Source organism: Choloepus didactylus, chromosome 3, assembly GCF_015220235.1.
Source record: "Choloepus didactylus isolate mChoDid1 chromosome 3, mChoDid1.pri, whole genome shotgun sequence".
NCBI lineage: Eukaryota > Metazoa > Chordata > Mammalia > Pilosa > Megalonychidae > Choloepus > Choloepus didactylus.
The window spans coordinates 214,124,120-214,138,542 of NC_051309.1; the positions used below are offsets into that span (position 1 = coordinate 214,124,120).

General features: G+C 39.0%; 1 protein-coding gene across 1 annotated transcript; it reads left to right on the forward strand.

Annotated features, from left to right (window-relative positions):
* The first annotated feature begins 1,343 nt into the window (after positions 1-1,343).
* LOC119530639 (low molecular weight phosphotyrosine protein phosphatase-like) lies at positions 1,344-14,125 on the forward strand. Its single transcript, XM_037831531.1, has 2 exons — positions 1,344-1,427; positions 13,649-14,125. Exons 1-2 carry the CDS (start codon positions 1,344-1,346, stop codon positions 14,123-14,125), a joined length of 561 nt encoding a protein of 186 aa, XP_037687459.1.
* Positions 14,126-14,423: the final 298 nt, after the last annotated feature.

Consider the following 14,423-nt stretch of genomic DNA (forward strand, 5'->3'; position numbering starts at 1 on the left):
GCTGAGAGAGGGACCAGATGCAACAACTTACCCTTCACCTATGAAGATGTGCTAGTTTGAAGCTTTGCCCAGAGAAGCGAGAAGGACCCACAGGAGCTGAGAGAGAGAGCCATTGAAAGCAGAACCAGGAGAGAAGGACCAGCAGACATTGCCATGTGCCTTCCCATGTGACAGAGGCATCCCAGATGCCAGCAGCCTTTCTTCAGAGAAGTTATCCTCTTGTTCATGCCTTAACTTGGATATTTTCATGGGCTTAGAATTATAATTTGTAACTTAATAAATTCCCATTATTAAAAGCCAACCCATTTTCTGGTATATAGCATTTCAGCAGCTTTAGCAAACCAAAACAGATTTTAGTACCAGAGAAGTGGGGTGCTGCTGAGCTTGCAAATACCAAAATGATGGAATGCCTTTATAAATGGATAAGTGGGAGATTCTGGGAAAATTGTGAAGAGCTTGACAGAAAAGGCCTAGATTGCTTTGAAGACACTCTTCATAGAAATAAGGATGCTAACTGCACTTCTGATGAGGCTTTAGACAGAAATGATGAATGTGCCATTGCCAACTGGAAGAAAGGTCATCCTTGTTTTAAAATGGCAGACAATTTGGCAAAATTGAGTACTGGTGTTGGATGGAAGGCAAAATTTTGAAGTGATGAGCTTAGATACCTAGCTGAGGAAATTTCCAAACTAAATGTGGAAAATACAGCCTGGCTTCTCCTTGGAATGTATAGTAAAAAGCAAGAGGAAAGGAATAAGCTGAGAACTGAACTCTTGGGTACAAAGAAACCAAAAATTTGTGGCTTGGTAAACTCTGAGCTTTCAAAAAATGAGTCCCCAAAGGATAGTACCCCACATGAGGATTTAACCAAACATGGAACCAGTCAGCCTTTTCAGGACAAGTCAGGATTGGAAACAGAATTATCCAGAAAGGATTTGTGGAAAATCTATTGTCTAATGGTTGGGATCCCTGTATGCCGCATGCCCAACAAAGTTTTTTGTGAGTTCTGTATAAACAGAACCACTTCCAGTCTGGACTAAAAGGGACAAAAAGGGGACAGATTGAAGGAAAAATTACTTTAAAGGCAAAACCATGGAAGCTAAGGTCTGAAGCCAAGAAACTCCAGGAGAGGACTCACCCATGCATATGGAGAGGGTGAATTTGCCCTGGAGTTTGCAGAGGGTAGGCCTTCCACCCCATTATTCAGGAAGTGTGCTGCTGCCTCAGGCCTCAGAGAGGGTGGAGCACCCTCTGTGGGGGTTGGGCAGAGCCTGGCTGCCATCCAACTGTTCTAAGGGGGTTGAGTGTGTGCTCTGGAGGTGGCAGAGAGTCTGGGTGCCACCATGATGCTTGAGAAGGGCAGAGCCAAGAACAAGGCAGTCTCCCCAATGCTTGGAGATGTTGAAGTCCTCATCCCAGTGTTTGTAGTGAGCAGGGCCATCATGTAAGCCCTTGGAAAGAGTGGGACTGCTGCTCTCAAGCCCTGAGAATAAAATGTCTTTCTGTGAATGACTCTCAGACTTTGAAATCTAATGAAGTATACCCTACCCTGGAAATATTTGGGATCTTTGACCCCTGTTTTCCTTCCAATTTCACACTATGGAAATGGGAATATTTATCCTATGACTCTTCCTCCTTTGTATATTGGAAGCAGATAACTTGCTCTAAGTTTCACAGGTCCACAGCCAGAGGAGAATTTTGCCTTAGGACAGACCATGACTGTAACTTATTTTGATAACATTTGTACTTAATATTGTTACTGAAATGATTGAAGGCTTTTGTGATATTGTGATGGAATGAATGTATTTTGCATATGGAAAAAACACATATTTTGGGGCCTAGAGGGTGGAGTGTGCTGGTTTGTAGCTGTTATGTGCCCCACAAAAGGCCATGTTCTTTTAATCCATCCCTGTGGGAGCAGACCTATTGTGGGCGGGACCTTTTGATTAGGTTGTTTCAATTGAGACCAAGCCCATTCAAAGTGGTCTTAATCCTTTACTGGAGTCCTTCATGAAAGGATAAAAGGCAGAGATATTTGAAGAGAGCAGAAAGATAGAAATGCCCAGAGAAGCAAGAAGGACCCACAGGAGCTGAGAGAGAGAGAGAGCCATTGAAAGTAGAACCCAGGAGAGAAGGACCAGCAGACATTGCCATGTGCCTTCCCATGTGACAAAAGGAATCCCAGATGCCTGCAGCCTTTCTTCAAAGAAGTTATCCTCTTGTTGATGCCTTAATTTGGACATTTTCATGGCCTTAGATTAGTAATGTGTAACTTAATAAATCCTGATTGTTAAAAGCCAACCCATTTTCAGGTATATTGCATTTTGGGACCTTTAGCAAACAAACAGAAGGGATATCTCAACAAGTCCCATATCAGTGGATGCTTAAAAATTTCACTAAGCTGGAAGCCCCTGGAACTTCTGTTTTATTCATTTCCACACTCTGAAATGCAAATACATTACCAATAAATTTACTTATTTCACTAAGTTGCTACTTCTTGCTCACAAGGTCCAAACAGCATAAAATTATCAATGTTATGGACCAGTGTGAAGTCTTGTGGGAGGGAAAGATAATCAAGATCCCTGCAGACTAAATTATGACATGCGGCTGGATGGTTGATATATCTGTGAGGTAGGACTATAAAGTTGCATTGCTGGCCTTGCCAGCTGAAAACAAAGAGCTTGTGGTGGTTTTTACTAACAGATATTGGGAAAAAAAGCATTTGCCAGCTCAAAAGCTGTATTTCATATGTTGCAGAAATGGAAACACCAATTATCACATTTATTGGATGGGTAAGGAGCCCCAAATAGCCAAAACTATCTTGAAGAAGAAAAAAGAGTTGGAGGACTCACTATTCCTAACTTTAAAGCTTACAACAAAGCTACAGTGTTCAAAACAACGTGGTACTGGCAGAAGGATAGATACATACACCAATGGCATCAAATTGAAAGTTCAGAAATATACCCTCACATCTATGGCCAATTAATTTTTGACAAGGCTGCCAAGTCCACTTAATCAGGGAAGAATAGTCTCTTCAACAAATGTTGCTGGGAGAACTGGACATCCATATGAAAAAGAATGAAGAAAGACCCTATCTCACATCATATACAAAAATTAACTCAAAAGGTATCAAAGACCTAAATATAAGAACCAGGACTATAAAACTCCTAGAAAAGGGAAGCATCTTCAGGGTCTTGTGTTACCTAATGCTTAGATTTTACACCAAAGCACAAGCAAAAACAGAAAATGTAGATAAGTGTGACTTACTCAAAATTAAAAACATTTGTAGATCAAAGGACTTTATCATGGGAGTGTAAAGACAACCTACTCAGTCAGAGAAAATATTTGGAAATCACATATCCAATAAGGATTTAATATCCAGAATATGAAAAGAAATCCTGCAAACAACAACAAAAAGACAAATAACAATTTTTAAAAGGATGGACATACAATAGATATAAAAATGGCTAAATAGATGCACAACAGATATACAAATGGCTAAAAACAACATGAGAAGGTGCTCAACATTATTAGCTATTAGGGAAAGGCAAGGAGCAGGAAGAAGGAATTCCTGACCTTTTCCCCCAAGGAGCTCACAGAGTAGTGAGAGAGACCTACATTTAAAAGATAATTACAGGAGAACTTCCAGGACAGATGGCAGAGTAGGGAGCTCCAGGATGCAGTCCTTCCACCAAAACAGCTATTTAACAGGCAGGAACCATCTGAAACAACTGTTCTGGGGCTCTGGACTCAGGAAATAACCGTACAGCATCCAAGGAAGAACAGGAAGAATAGACTGATAAAATACAGTAAAGCACAGTGAGTTGTTCTCTCAGCACTCACTGTGCTCTCTAGCACAGTGGCTGCCAGTGCCTATACCCCACTCTTACAGAGGGCTGTCTTGGGGTCCAGGACCTGGCTAGCTCACTGGTAGCAGAAAGGGACATAAAAATCTTCTTCCCCAAGAAAAGGGGTAGGAATGGCTGATCACTGATCAGTTTTTGATTAGGTTGAGACAGCTTTGAGCTACTGTCTCAACCTGCCCTGGGTGAAGGTGGTATTATCCATTGTTTTAACTCTGCCCTGGGCAGGGGCAGAAGCAGTGGAGATTTAAAGATGCCATGCTTCCTCAGGGCTGTGGGGAACAGTTAACTGAAGGGCTGATTTGCTCAGCAGATCAGGAAAGCACAGCCTTGGGAAGTTGTCAGAGGCTTTTGATGCTCTTCCTGATCCCCTCCCCAGGGCACTTTGGAGCCAGTCTTTCCCCCTTTGTGGGTCCCTGGCCCAGTTTTGGCTTGGAAATACTAACTTGGGAAAGTCTTCTCCAGATGACCCTCCTACTAGAGTCTGTCCTCCAGGCAAAAGCAGCTATACACAATAACAAGAGAGTAAAAAACAATGGAGACTGCTCTAGGGCAGCTGGCAATTAGCCAGGAACTGTATGAAACAGGGTTTTGGGGGTCTACAGTGACCAGTCACACATCATACCCAAGTTTGGAATGGGTGTAAAAGCTGAGATCGCAGTGAAAATTGTAAGTTCCCCTGACAAGGGGTCTGGCACCCCTCCCCGCCCAGACTCTATGGACTGTCTTGCAGCTGGCTGCCTGAAAGGAAAAAAGAAACAACAATCTGCTGGGAGCAAGAAGAGGGGCTCAACCCAGCCTCAACTGCAGAATAAATTAATTAATTAACTTTTGAAGCTGGGGGTGCTAGAGAAGGGCTGGGCTCCAGAAAGGGGGTGGGGGAGCATAAAAACAGGCACCCATTCCCTAGCTCCAAAAATGCTTTTTTTTTTTCCTACATTTTATCCCTTCTCCTTTCTCAGTGACTCCTCATCTTTTTCACTTCAATAATCCCAGCAAGGGCAGAATCAAAGCTGTTGGAGAGTAATTATCCAGATAATAGCCCAAAGCACATCTTTAAATACTCTATTCTGACACTGACAAAACTTCCAGGCTGGGGAAAGGCTTTAAAAAGGGACTTCTTTTATTTCTTTTCTTTTCTTTTTTTTTTTTTTTTTTTAATTTAAAAGTAAAATGTGTGGCTTAAAAATTTAAAGTAATAAATGTGGTTATTTTCTACCCAATAGCTCAAGTTGAAGGTCTAGGCTAGTCTTGGGGGAAGACAGAGTACCCATAATTTCTTTGAATTTCAGATTCACTTCTGAAGAAAATCTCCACCCCACTCTTTAATTGGCAACTCAGGCTGACCAAGAAATTGAGCTGGAGTTGCTCCAAAGAGGAGAGGGGAGAAGGGAATAGCGTCCCTTGGAGACAGCTGGAGTTCCTAGGATTGGGAGAGTGGAGGGAGGTCCAGCTCAATTGGCAGCCCCTCTTCTGGGAACTCAGACCCCATGGACTGAAATTCAAAAACCAGCTTCAGTCAGCCATGCCCCCAATAAGATCAGAGTCACCGGGAGAACTAAAGGCACTGCACCTCCTCACCTGCTGGATGGGATAGGAAAAACATTGAGTCTAGAAACCTCACAGGAGGGTCTCATTCTCAGGGAAACTCCATATACTCCTCCTGAGACCTGGGCCTTCCTAGACTGGGAAAACCTTACAGCAGTTGGCCATATCTGAGGAGACCCTCTCACAAAAAAGGCTACATAGAGGCAGGGCAAGAAACAGAAAAACAATAGGTGAAAAATTCTTATCAACTAAAGAGAACCTAAGTTAGAGGTCTAGAATAAGTTGAACTGTATACCAAAGGTTAGAGAACAAATCCAACCAACAAGAAAACCCTAGGTAAAAGAGTGAAAATGAGCTCCAGAATAAACTAATCAAGAAAATCAGATGCCTAAACAACTTAAGATAATGAGCCATACTAAGAAACATGAAAATATGGACCAGCCAAAGGAACAAACTAATAGTTCAACTGAGATACAGGAGTTGAGACAACTAATGCTAAATCAGTTCAGTGAACTCAGGGAAGAACTAATTAAAGATGTTCAAACAACTCTCCTAAATCAATTCAATGAGCTGAGGGAAAATATGGCAAAAGAGATGAAGGATACAAAGAAGACACTGGATGACCATAAAGAATAATTCATAAACTTAAAAACAAATGGCAGAACTTATGGGAATGAAGGGCACAATGGAGAAGATGAAAAACACACTGGAGGGATACAACGGATTTCAACAAGCAGAAGAAAGGATCAGTGAACTGGAAGACAAGACATTTGAACTCACACACACAAAAGAACAGATAGTGAAAAGAATGGAAAAATATGAGCAGGGTCTTAGGGAGCTGAGTGACAACATGAAGCACATGAAAATATGTGTTATGGGTATCCCAGAAGGAGAAGAGAGGGGAAAAGGGGCAGCAAGAATAATAGAAGAAAGAGTCACTGAAAATTTCCCAACTCTTATGAAAGACAGAAAATTACAGATTCAAGAAATACAGCATACCCCAAACAGAATAGATCCCAATAGACCTACTCCAAGACACTTACTGATCAGACTATCCAATGTCAAAGACAAAGAGAGAATTCTGAAAGCAACAAGAGAAAAGCAATCCATCACATACAAGGGAAGCTCAATTAGACTATGTACAGATTTCTCCGCAGAAACCATGGAGGTGAGAAGACAGTGGTATGTTATATTTAAGATACTGAAAGAGAAGAACTGCCAACCAAGAATTCTATATCTGGCAAAACTGTCCTTCAAAAATGAGGGAGACGAATGCCTCTTTGTTGCTCAGATGTGGCCCTCTCTCTCTAGCTAAGCCAACTTGAAAGGTGAAATCACCGCCCTCCCCCCTACGTGGGATCAGACACCCAGAGGAGGGAATCTCTCTGGCAATGTGGAATATGACTCCCGGGGAGGAATGTAGACCCGGCATCGTGGCATGGAAAACATCTTCTTGACCAAAAGGGGGATGTGAAAGGAAATGAAATAAGCTTCAGTGGCAGAGAGATTCCAAAAGGAGCCAAGAGGTCACTCTGGTGGGCACTCTTACGCACACTTTAGACAACCCTTTTTAGGTTCTAATGAATTGGGGTAGCTGGTGGTGGATACCTGAAACTATCAAACTACAACCCAGAACCCATGAATCTCGAAGACAATTGTATAAAAATGTAGCTTATGAGGGGTGACAATGGGATTGGGAAAGCCATAAGGACCACACTCCCCTTTGTCTAGTTTATGGATGGATGAGTATAAAAATAGGAGAGCGAAACAAACAAAAAAACAGACAAAGGCACCCAGTGTTCTTTTTTACTTTAATTGCTCTTTTTCACTTTAATTATTATTCTTGTTATTTTTGTGTGTGTGCTAATGAAGGTGTCAGGGATTGGTTTAGGTGATGAATGTACAACTATGTAATGGTACTGTGAACAATCAAATGTACGATTTGTTTTGTATGACCGCATGGTATGTGAATATATCTCAATAAAATGAAGAAAAAAAGATGAGGGAGAGATTAAAATATTTTCAGACAAACAGAAACTGAGAGTTTGTGAATAAAAAACCAGTGCTACAAGAAATACAAAAGGGACTGCTACAAGCTGATAGGAAAAGACAGGAGAGACCAGTTTGGAGAAGAGTGTAGAAATGAAGATTATCAGGAAGGGTAAAAGTAGAGAGAGGAAAAAATAAGATTTGAAAAGCTGATAACACAGGCTATCAGGAGATAGAAAGAGTGTAGAGATTGGGCATTTGATGCTGAAGGACTACAGAATATTCAGCAGAACTGATTGTATAGATCCAGAAATAAATAGCATAATACTGTGTGATGGCAGTACAATTTTGTCAGTACGCTGAACAAAGATGTCTGTGATTAAAGCTGAAAAAAGTGGGATAGGGGAATGTATAACACCAGAGGTAAAGATAGATGATAAAGACTGGGACAGTATAACTTGGCAAAAACTGGAGTAGCCAATGAATCTTACTAAATGTGCAAATATAAAAATGTTTTTACATGTGGGAGAACAAATGAATGTCAACCATGCAGAGTGCTGAAAAAGGGATGATATTTGGGAAAAAAAAAAACATAATCAAAGCAAACTGGAGTCTATAGTCAACAGTAACATTGTAATATGCTTCCATTAAATGTAACATCAATATACCAAAACTAAATGTGTATGAAAGGGGGATATAAGGGAGGGACATGGGATTCTTGGTAGTGGTGTTTTTGTCTATCCTGACTTTATATTGAATTGTATGACATTTTATTTTTCTTTTCATTATCTTTTTTATTACTCACTAAAAAAATAAACTTTTTTTCATAGTAATCAATATATTCAAGTGCTGACTGTGGTGATAAATGTACAACTATATGATGATACTGTGAACAACTGATTGTACACTGTGGATAACTGTATGGTATGTGAATATATCTCTATAAAATTGTAGGGATAAAAGCACTGAAGAAAACATGGAGAGAGGGATGTACCTACTTACTGTTGATGAGGTGGCAGAACGGTGTAGCCTTTCTGGAGGTCAATGTGGTGGTTCCACAAGAAACTAAGTATGTGGGGGCCATAAGGTCTTGCAACCACATTATGGGGTGTGTACTTGGGAGATCTGAGAGCAGAGAAATGAATGGACATTTGCACACTGTTGTTTATGGAGGCAGTATTCATGATTTGCAGTGGGAGGAGGTGGCCTAAGGGTACATAGACTGAGGAACAGAATGATGAGCTGTGGGGTATGCATACAATGGACTATTAAGCAACTACAAGGAGTGAAGCTGTGAGACATGCCATGAGGTGAACAGCTCCTGTAGACAATTTTTAGAGTGAAGTACACCAGAAACAAAGGCAAACACTATAATGCCTTACCAATATGGACTAACTACAGTGTGTAAACTCAGAATTGAATCTTAGAGCACAGCCTATCAGGGGAATGATTATTGTAATGGTCCCTAGAGTGTAAGCTCTTATAGCAGTCAAATCTATTCCTGAATTGTAATGGCTGTCTCCAAACTCTGAGATGCTGAGCCCTTTGTGTATAACCCGGTCAGTCTCTGGAATGTTGGGTATCTGTGTGACACCTGAAACTCAGAGCTAGAACTTGGCAGATATGAATGTCAACATTAGTGTATACAGCAACTGTTAAAAAAAAAAAAAATGAAAAAGACCCCAGACTTCAATTAAAGATATGAATGAAGCAGATCTGGTTAAGACTGGGGCAAATCAGGCCAAAGGGTAAAGATCAAAACTGACTGTGTTTTAAAATTTCAACTTCCATATAAGACCAAGGGAAGAGATGTTTATTTGGTATGGGATCTATATTTTCTAAACAATATAACTTCTAAAGTCAGTTTGTTCAAACACCTCAAGTACATGGAACTTTGAATAGGAAGTAAGATAAGGTAGGTTTGTATAGGTTACAGTGAAATAGCAACACATCCCAAAGTAATCTGGGCAGAGAATAAAAATATATATGCAGGGCCCTCCCTGAGGAGCTGGGGAAAATGCAGAGGTGTTGGGCTTCCTCACCTGGATTGTTGCTGACGTTCTCACAAACATTGAAGACTCATGGCTTTGTATTCTGAGCTCTCTATATTGGGACTTGCCCTTATAAAGCTCGTTACTCCAAATGAGAGACTAAACCTGCTTATACTTGTGCCTAAGAGTCTTCCCCTGAGTACCTCTTTCTTGCTTAGATGTGGCCCTCTCTTTCTAGCTAAGCCAATGAGGCAGGTGAACTCATTGCTCTCCCTCCTATGTGGGACCTGACTCCCAGGGGTGTAAATTTCCCTAGCAACACAGGATGTGACTCCCAGTAATGAATTGGACCTGGCATTGTGGGACCAAGAACATCTTCTTGACCAAAAAGGGGATGCAAAATGAAACAAAATAAAGCTTCAGTGGCTGAGAGATTTCAAATGGAGTTGAGAGGCCACTCCGGTGGACATTCTTACTCCCTATATAGATAACCCTTTTTAGCTATTGCAATAGCTAGAAGTAAATACCTGAAACTATCAAACTGCAACCCAGTAGTCTTGACTCTTGAAGATGATTGTACAGCAATGTAGCTTACAAGGGCTGACAGTGTGATTGTGAAAACCTTGTGGATCACACTCCCTTTATCCAGTGTATGGATGGATGAGTAGAAAAATGGGGACAAAAACTAAATGAAAAATAGGGTGGGATGGGGGATGATCTGGGTGTTCTTTTTTACTTTTATTTTTTTTTCTTATTCTTATTCTTTCTGGTGTTAGGAAAATGTTCAAAAATAGATTGGGGTGATGAATTCATAACTATATGATGGTACTACGAACAGTTGATTGTACACCATGGATGATTGTATGGTATGTGAATATATCTCAATAAAATTGAATTTAATTTTTAAAATGGAGACAGAAAAAAACAAATAGAACAGAACAAGATTCCTGGAGAAGAAACATAGAAAAGCAAGCTTTCTCCTGGAGGTAAAATAGTTGCACAAAAAGTGGAGTATTAAAATTTGTACCACATATACAGGGAAAGAATCAGATGAAAAAGGACAGAAAAAATCTGAAAGTTAAACACAGGGTATTCTAAAGGTCTAGAATAAGTTGAACCAAGCATCAAAGGAGAGCCTTAACACAAATCCAATCAACAATAAAACCCTAGGCAAGAGAGAGAAACTGACCTTCAAAGTAAAACAAATCAAAATAATCAGATAGATGCCTATATATTTGCAAAAAAATGACAAACCATATTAAGAAGCAGGAAGATAGAGCCTGTCAAGGGAACAAGTTAAAACTTCAAAGAAGACACAGAATTTGGAACAACTAATCAAAGAAGTAAAAACAAATCTCCTAAATCAATTCAATCAGACAAAGGAAAACATGACTAAAGAGATAATGGATATTATGAAAACATTGTGTAAGTATAAAGAAGAAATTGAAAGGACAAAAGAAATATAACAAATTATGGGCATGGAAGGCACAATAGAAGAGATTAAAAATAAACTAGAGGCATACAACAGCAGATTTGAACAGGTAGAAGAAAGAATCAGCAAACTAGAGGACAGGACAATCAAAATCATACAAACAGAAGAAAAGATAGAGAAAAGAATAAACTGAGCTTTGTCTCAGGGATTTGAGTGGCACCATGATGCACACAAACATACACATCATGGGCATCCCAGGAGAGAGAAAAGGGGCAGAAAGAATATTTGAGGAAATAATGGCAGAAAATTTCCCAACTCTTTTAAAAGACATAAATATGTGCATCCAAGAAGCCCAACATACTCCAAACAGAATAAATCCTAACAGATATACTCTGAGACACATACGAATCAGCATGTTAAATGCCAATGATAAAAACAGAAACCTGAAAGAAACAAGAGAAAAGTGATTCATCACATACAATGGCTCCTCAATAAGATTAAGTGTTGATTTCTCATCAGAAACCATGGAGACAAGGAGGCAGTGGTATGATATATTTAAGATACTGAAAGAGAAAAACAGCCAGCCAAAAATTCATTATCCAGCAAAACTGTCCTTCAAAAATGGGGAAAACAGTGTATGGGCAGATGAGTAATAAAATAATGACAAATATATATATAAATAATAGGGGAGAATAAGGAGTACGGGATGGTTTGTGTGTTATTTTTTATTTTTTTATTTTTCATATCTTTTTTTCTTTACTTTGGAGTAATGAAAATTTTCTAAAATTTATTGTGGCAATGAATGCACAACTATTTGATGATACTGTGAGCCACTGACTGTAAATTTTGAATGGATTATATGTGGTGTGAGGTCAATAAAATTACATTTTAAAAAAATTGGGGGAGAGTTTAAAAGACTCAGAGATAAACAGAAACTGAGAAAGTTCATCAACAAGATACCTGCCCTACAAGAAATACTAAAGGGAGTTCTGTAGATTGAAAGGAAAATACAGGAGAGAGTGGCTTGGAGTAGTGTGAAGAAATGATTACCAGTAAGGGTAACTAAAAGGGTAAAAAGAGAGTTAAAAAAAAAAAAATACTACATGAAAACCAAAGGATAAAATGGTGAAGTACTGACTTTACAGTAGTAACATTGAATGTTAACAGATTAAACTCCCCAATCAAAAGACACAGATTGGCAGAATGGATAAAAAAGCATGATCCAACTATATGCTGCTTATAAGAGATTAACCTTAGACCCAAAGGCACAAATAGGTTGAAAGTGAAAGGTTGAAAAAAGATATTCCATGCAAATAGTAACCAAAAAAGAGCTGGAGTAGCTATACTAATACCGGACAAAATAGACTTTAAATGCAAAACTCTTATAAGCGACAAAAAGGACACTATATGTTAATAAAAGGGGCAATACACCAAGAAGAATTAATAGTCATAAACATTTATGCAACTAATCATGGTGCCCCAAAATACATGAGGCAAACACTAGCAGCACTAAAAGGAGAAAAGATAATTACAATGCAATGCACCTAAGGACAGTAATAAATGTGTGCACAAAGTATTATAAAAGAATGATAGAAAAACTTAAGCCAGACTTGGAGGATAGGGGGCAGAATGGAAGAGATCAAAGAGCTTCAGAGAAGCTCCTTGAAACTACAGAAAAACTTTTAATTAGTTAAAATACCAGAAATCTCATCCTAACATCCAAAATGATCTGCTGAACCCTCAAGGGAGTAAAATTTCAAAGCGTGTCTTCAGCTCCCTTTCACCTCTGTTTCTCCTTTTTCTGCCCTCCCAACAAGGCTCCCTCTTGGAAGCAACCCCTACCTTGAGCCAAAAACCCCCTAATGGGATATAGTTGTGGTATCCTATTCTGAGAGCCTTAGATTCTGGGAGATGTCGAGGGGAAACTCAGAATCTTTTCTGTAAATGGCAAGGAAGTGTAAATACATAATATAAAACAGATAAAAGGAATGCTTTGGCAGGAAGTGGTGGGGAGCTTGAGCCCTAAACACTCAGCTTCCTTCCCTTTCTTCTCTCCAGGAAGCCGCTGAAAGAACCAAAAAAACACTCCTAAGGCCTTCTCAGACTAGTCTGAAAACCACAAATTTAGTCAACTCTATATTATTCATTCATTTCTTCAGACTCTTACTGACCAGCAATAATGTGTTCAAAACAGAAATACAAACATGGCATTTTAAGAACATCCAATTTAATATGAAGATCACTCACTGGCCCAATCTACGTCAGCTTTAAATTAACTTTTTTTTTTAATTTTAATTATGCAAGATTATCAATTTACATAGCAAGAAATAACTAATATACAGTAAGCAGTTGGGGGGAAAAGGCAATAAACTGGATTCTCTTTTATTCCATCTTCTTTTACTAAAGAGAAATGGGATAAGGATTTAGACCAACATACCTAAAAGAAAAATTGTGTTTCCACTCTAAGATAAATTAAAATTTCTATCAAGTTTTACTGAAATGAAGAAAGGATAGTCCCTAATTCCAATTCTAAAAAATATAATTCAGCACTGTTATGTTCACAATGTTGTGCTACCAACACTATCATCAATTACCAAAACTTTTTCATCATCCCAAATAGAAACTCTGCACATTTTAAAACTTAATTCCCTATTCCCTACCCCAACCCTGTCCCTTGGTAACCTACATTCTAATTCACATTTTGAAGTCTAAAGGAAGGTTTGTTTTCAAATTAGTCACTAAAATATAAGAATGAGGCTCTCAGATCACAGAGCTTGGCTAAGATTAAGTGTGCACTCACTCTGCCTCTCTCTGCTCCTGAGAAGACGGCAGTACAGTCACCCAAGTTGGTGCTGTTTGTATGTTTGGGTAACATTTGTCGATCACTCATCACAGAAACAGTTTACAGAAAACTTGTAACTGATCAAAATATTTCAGATAATTGGAGAATAGACAGTGCCGCAACATCCACTTGTGAGACAGGAAACCCTCCTGATCATCGAGGGCAAAACTGCATGAAGAAGCATGATATTCCCATGAATTACATGGCCCAGCAGGTTACCAAAGAAGACTTTGCCACATTTTATAATATACTATGTATGGATGAAAGCAATCTGAAAGATTTGAATAGAAAAGGTAGTGAAGTTAAAAACTGCAAAGCAAAAATTCAACTACTTGGGAGCTATGATCCACAAAAACAACTTATTATTGAAGATCCCTATTACAGGAATGACCCCGACTTTGAGACTGTGTACCAGCAGAGTGTTAGGTGCTCCAAAGCATTTTTGGAGAAGCCACAGTAAAGCTACATCCATTCATTTAATGAAGCCATTCATTGCTGAAGGTCAACAATGATTAACATCTTTACAGTGATGTTCTAAGTTTTTCAGTCAATCAGTGTGCCAAAAGTGTAATGCTTCATAGCCCAAGGCTATAACTTTTTTTTCAACTTTTATTTATTTATTTAGTTAGTTAGTTTAGTTTAGTTTTCATTGAGATTGTTCACACACCATACAAGTATTCAAAGATCCAAAGTATACAATCAATTGCCCATGGTACCATCATACAGCTGTGCATCCATCACAATTTTTTTCAATTTTT

Bases quoted from the DNA above. Each gene is read 5' to 3' on its own strand.
- LOC119530639 (XM_037831531.1), top strand. From the start codon at position 1,344: ATGATGCTTGAGAAGGGCAGAGCCAAGAACAAGGCAGTCTCCCCAATG. The intron at 1,428-13,648 runs GTGAGCAGGGCC...GCTCCTGAGAAG, and splicing joins TCCTCATCCCAGTGTTTGTA to ACGGCAGTACAGTCACCCAA.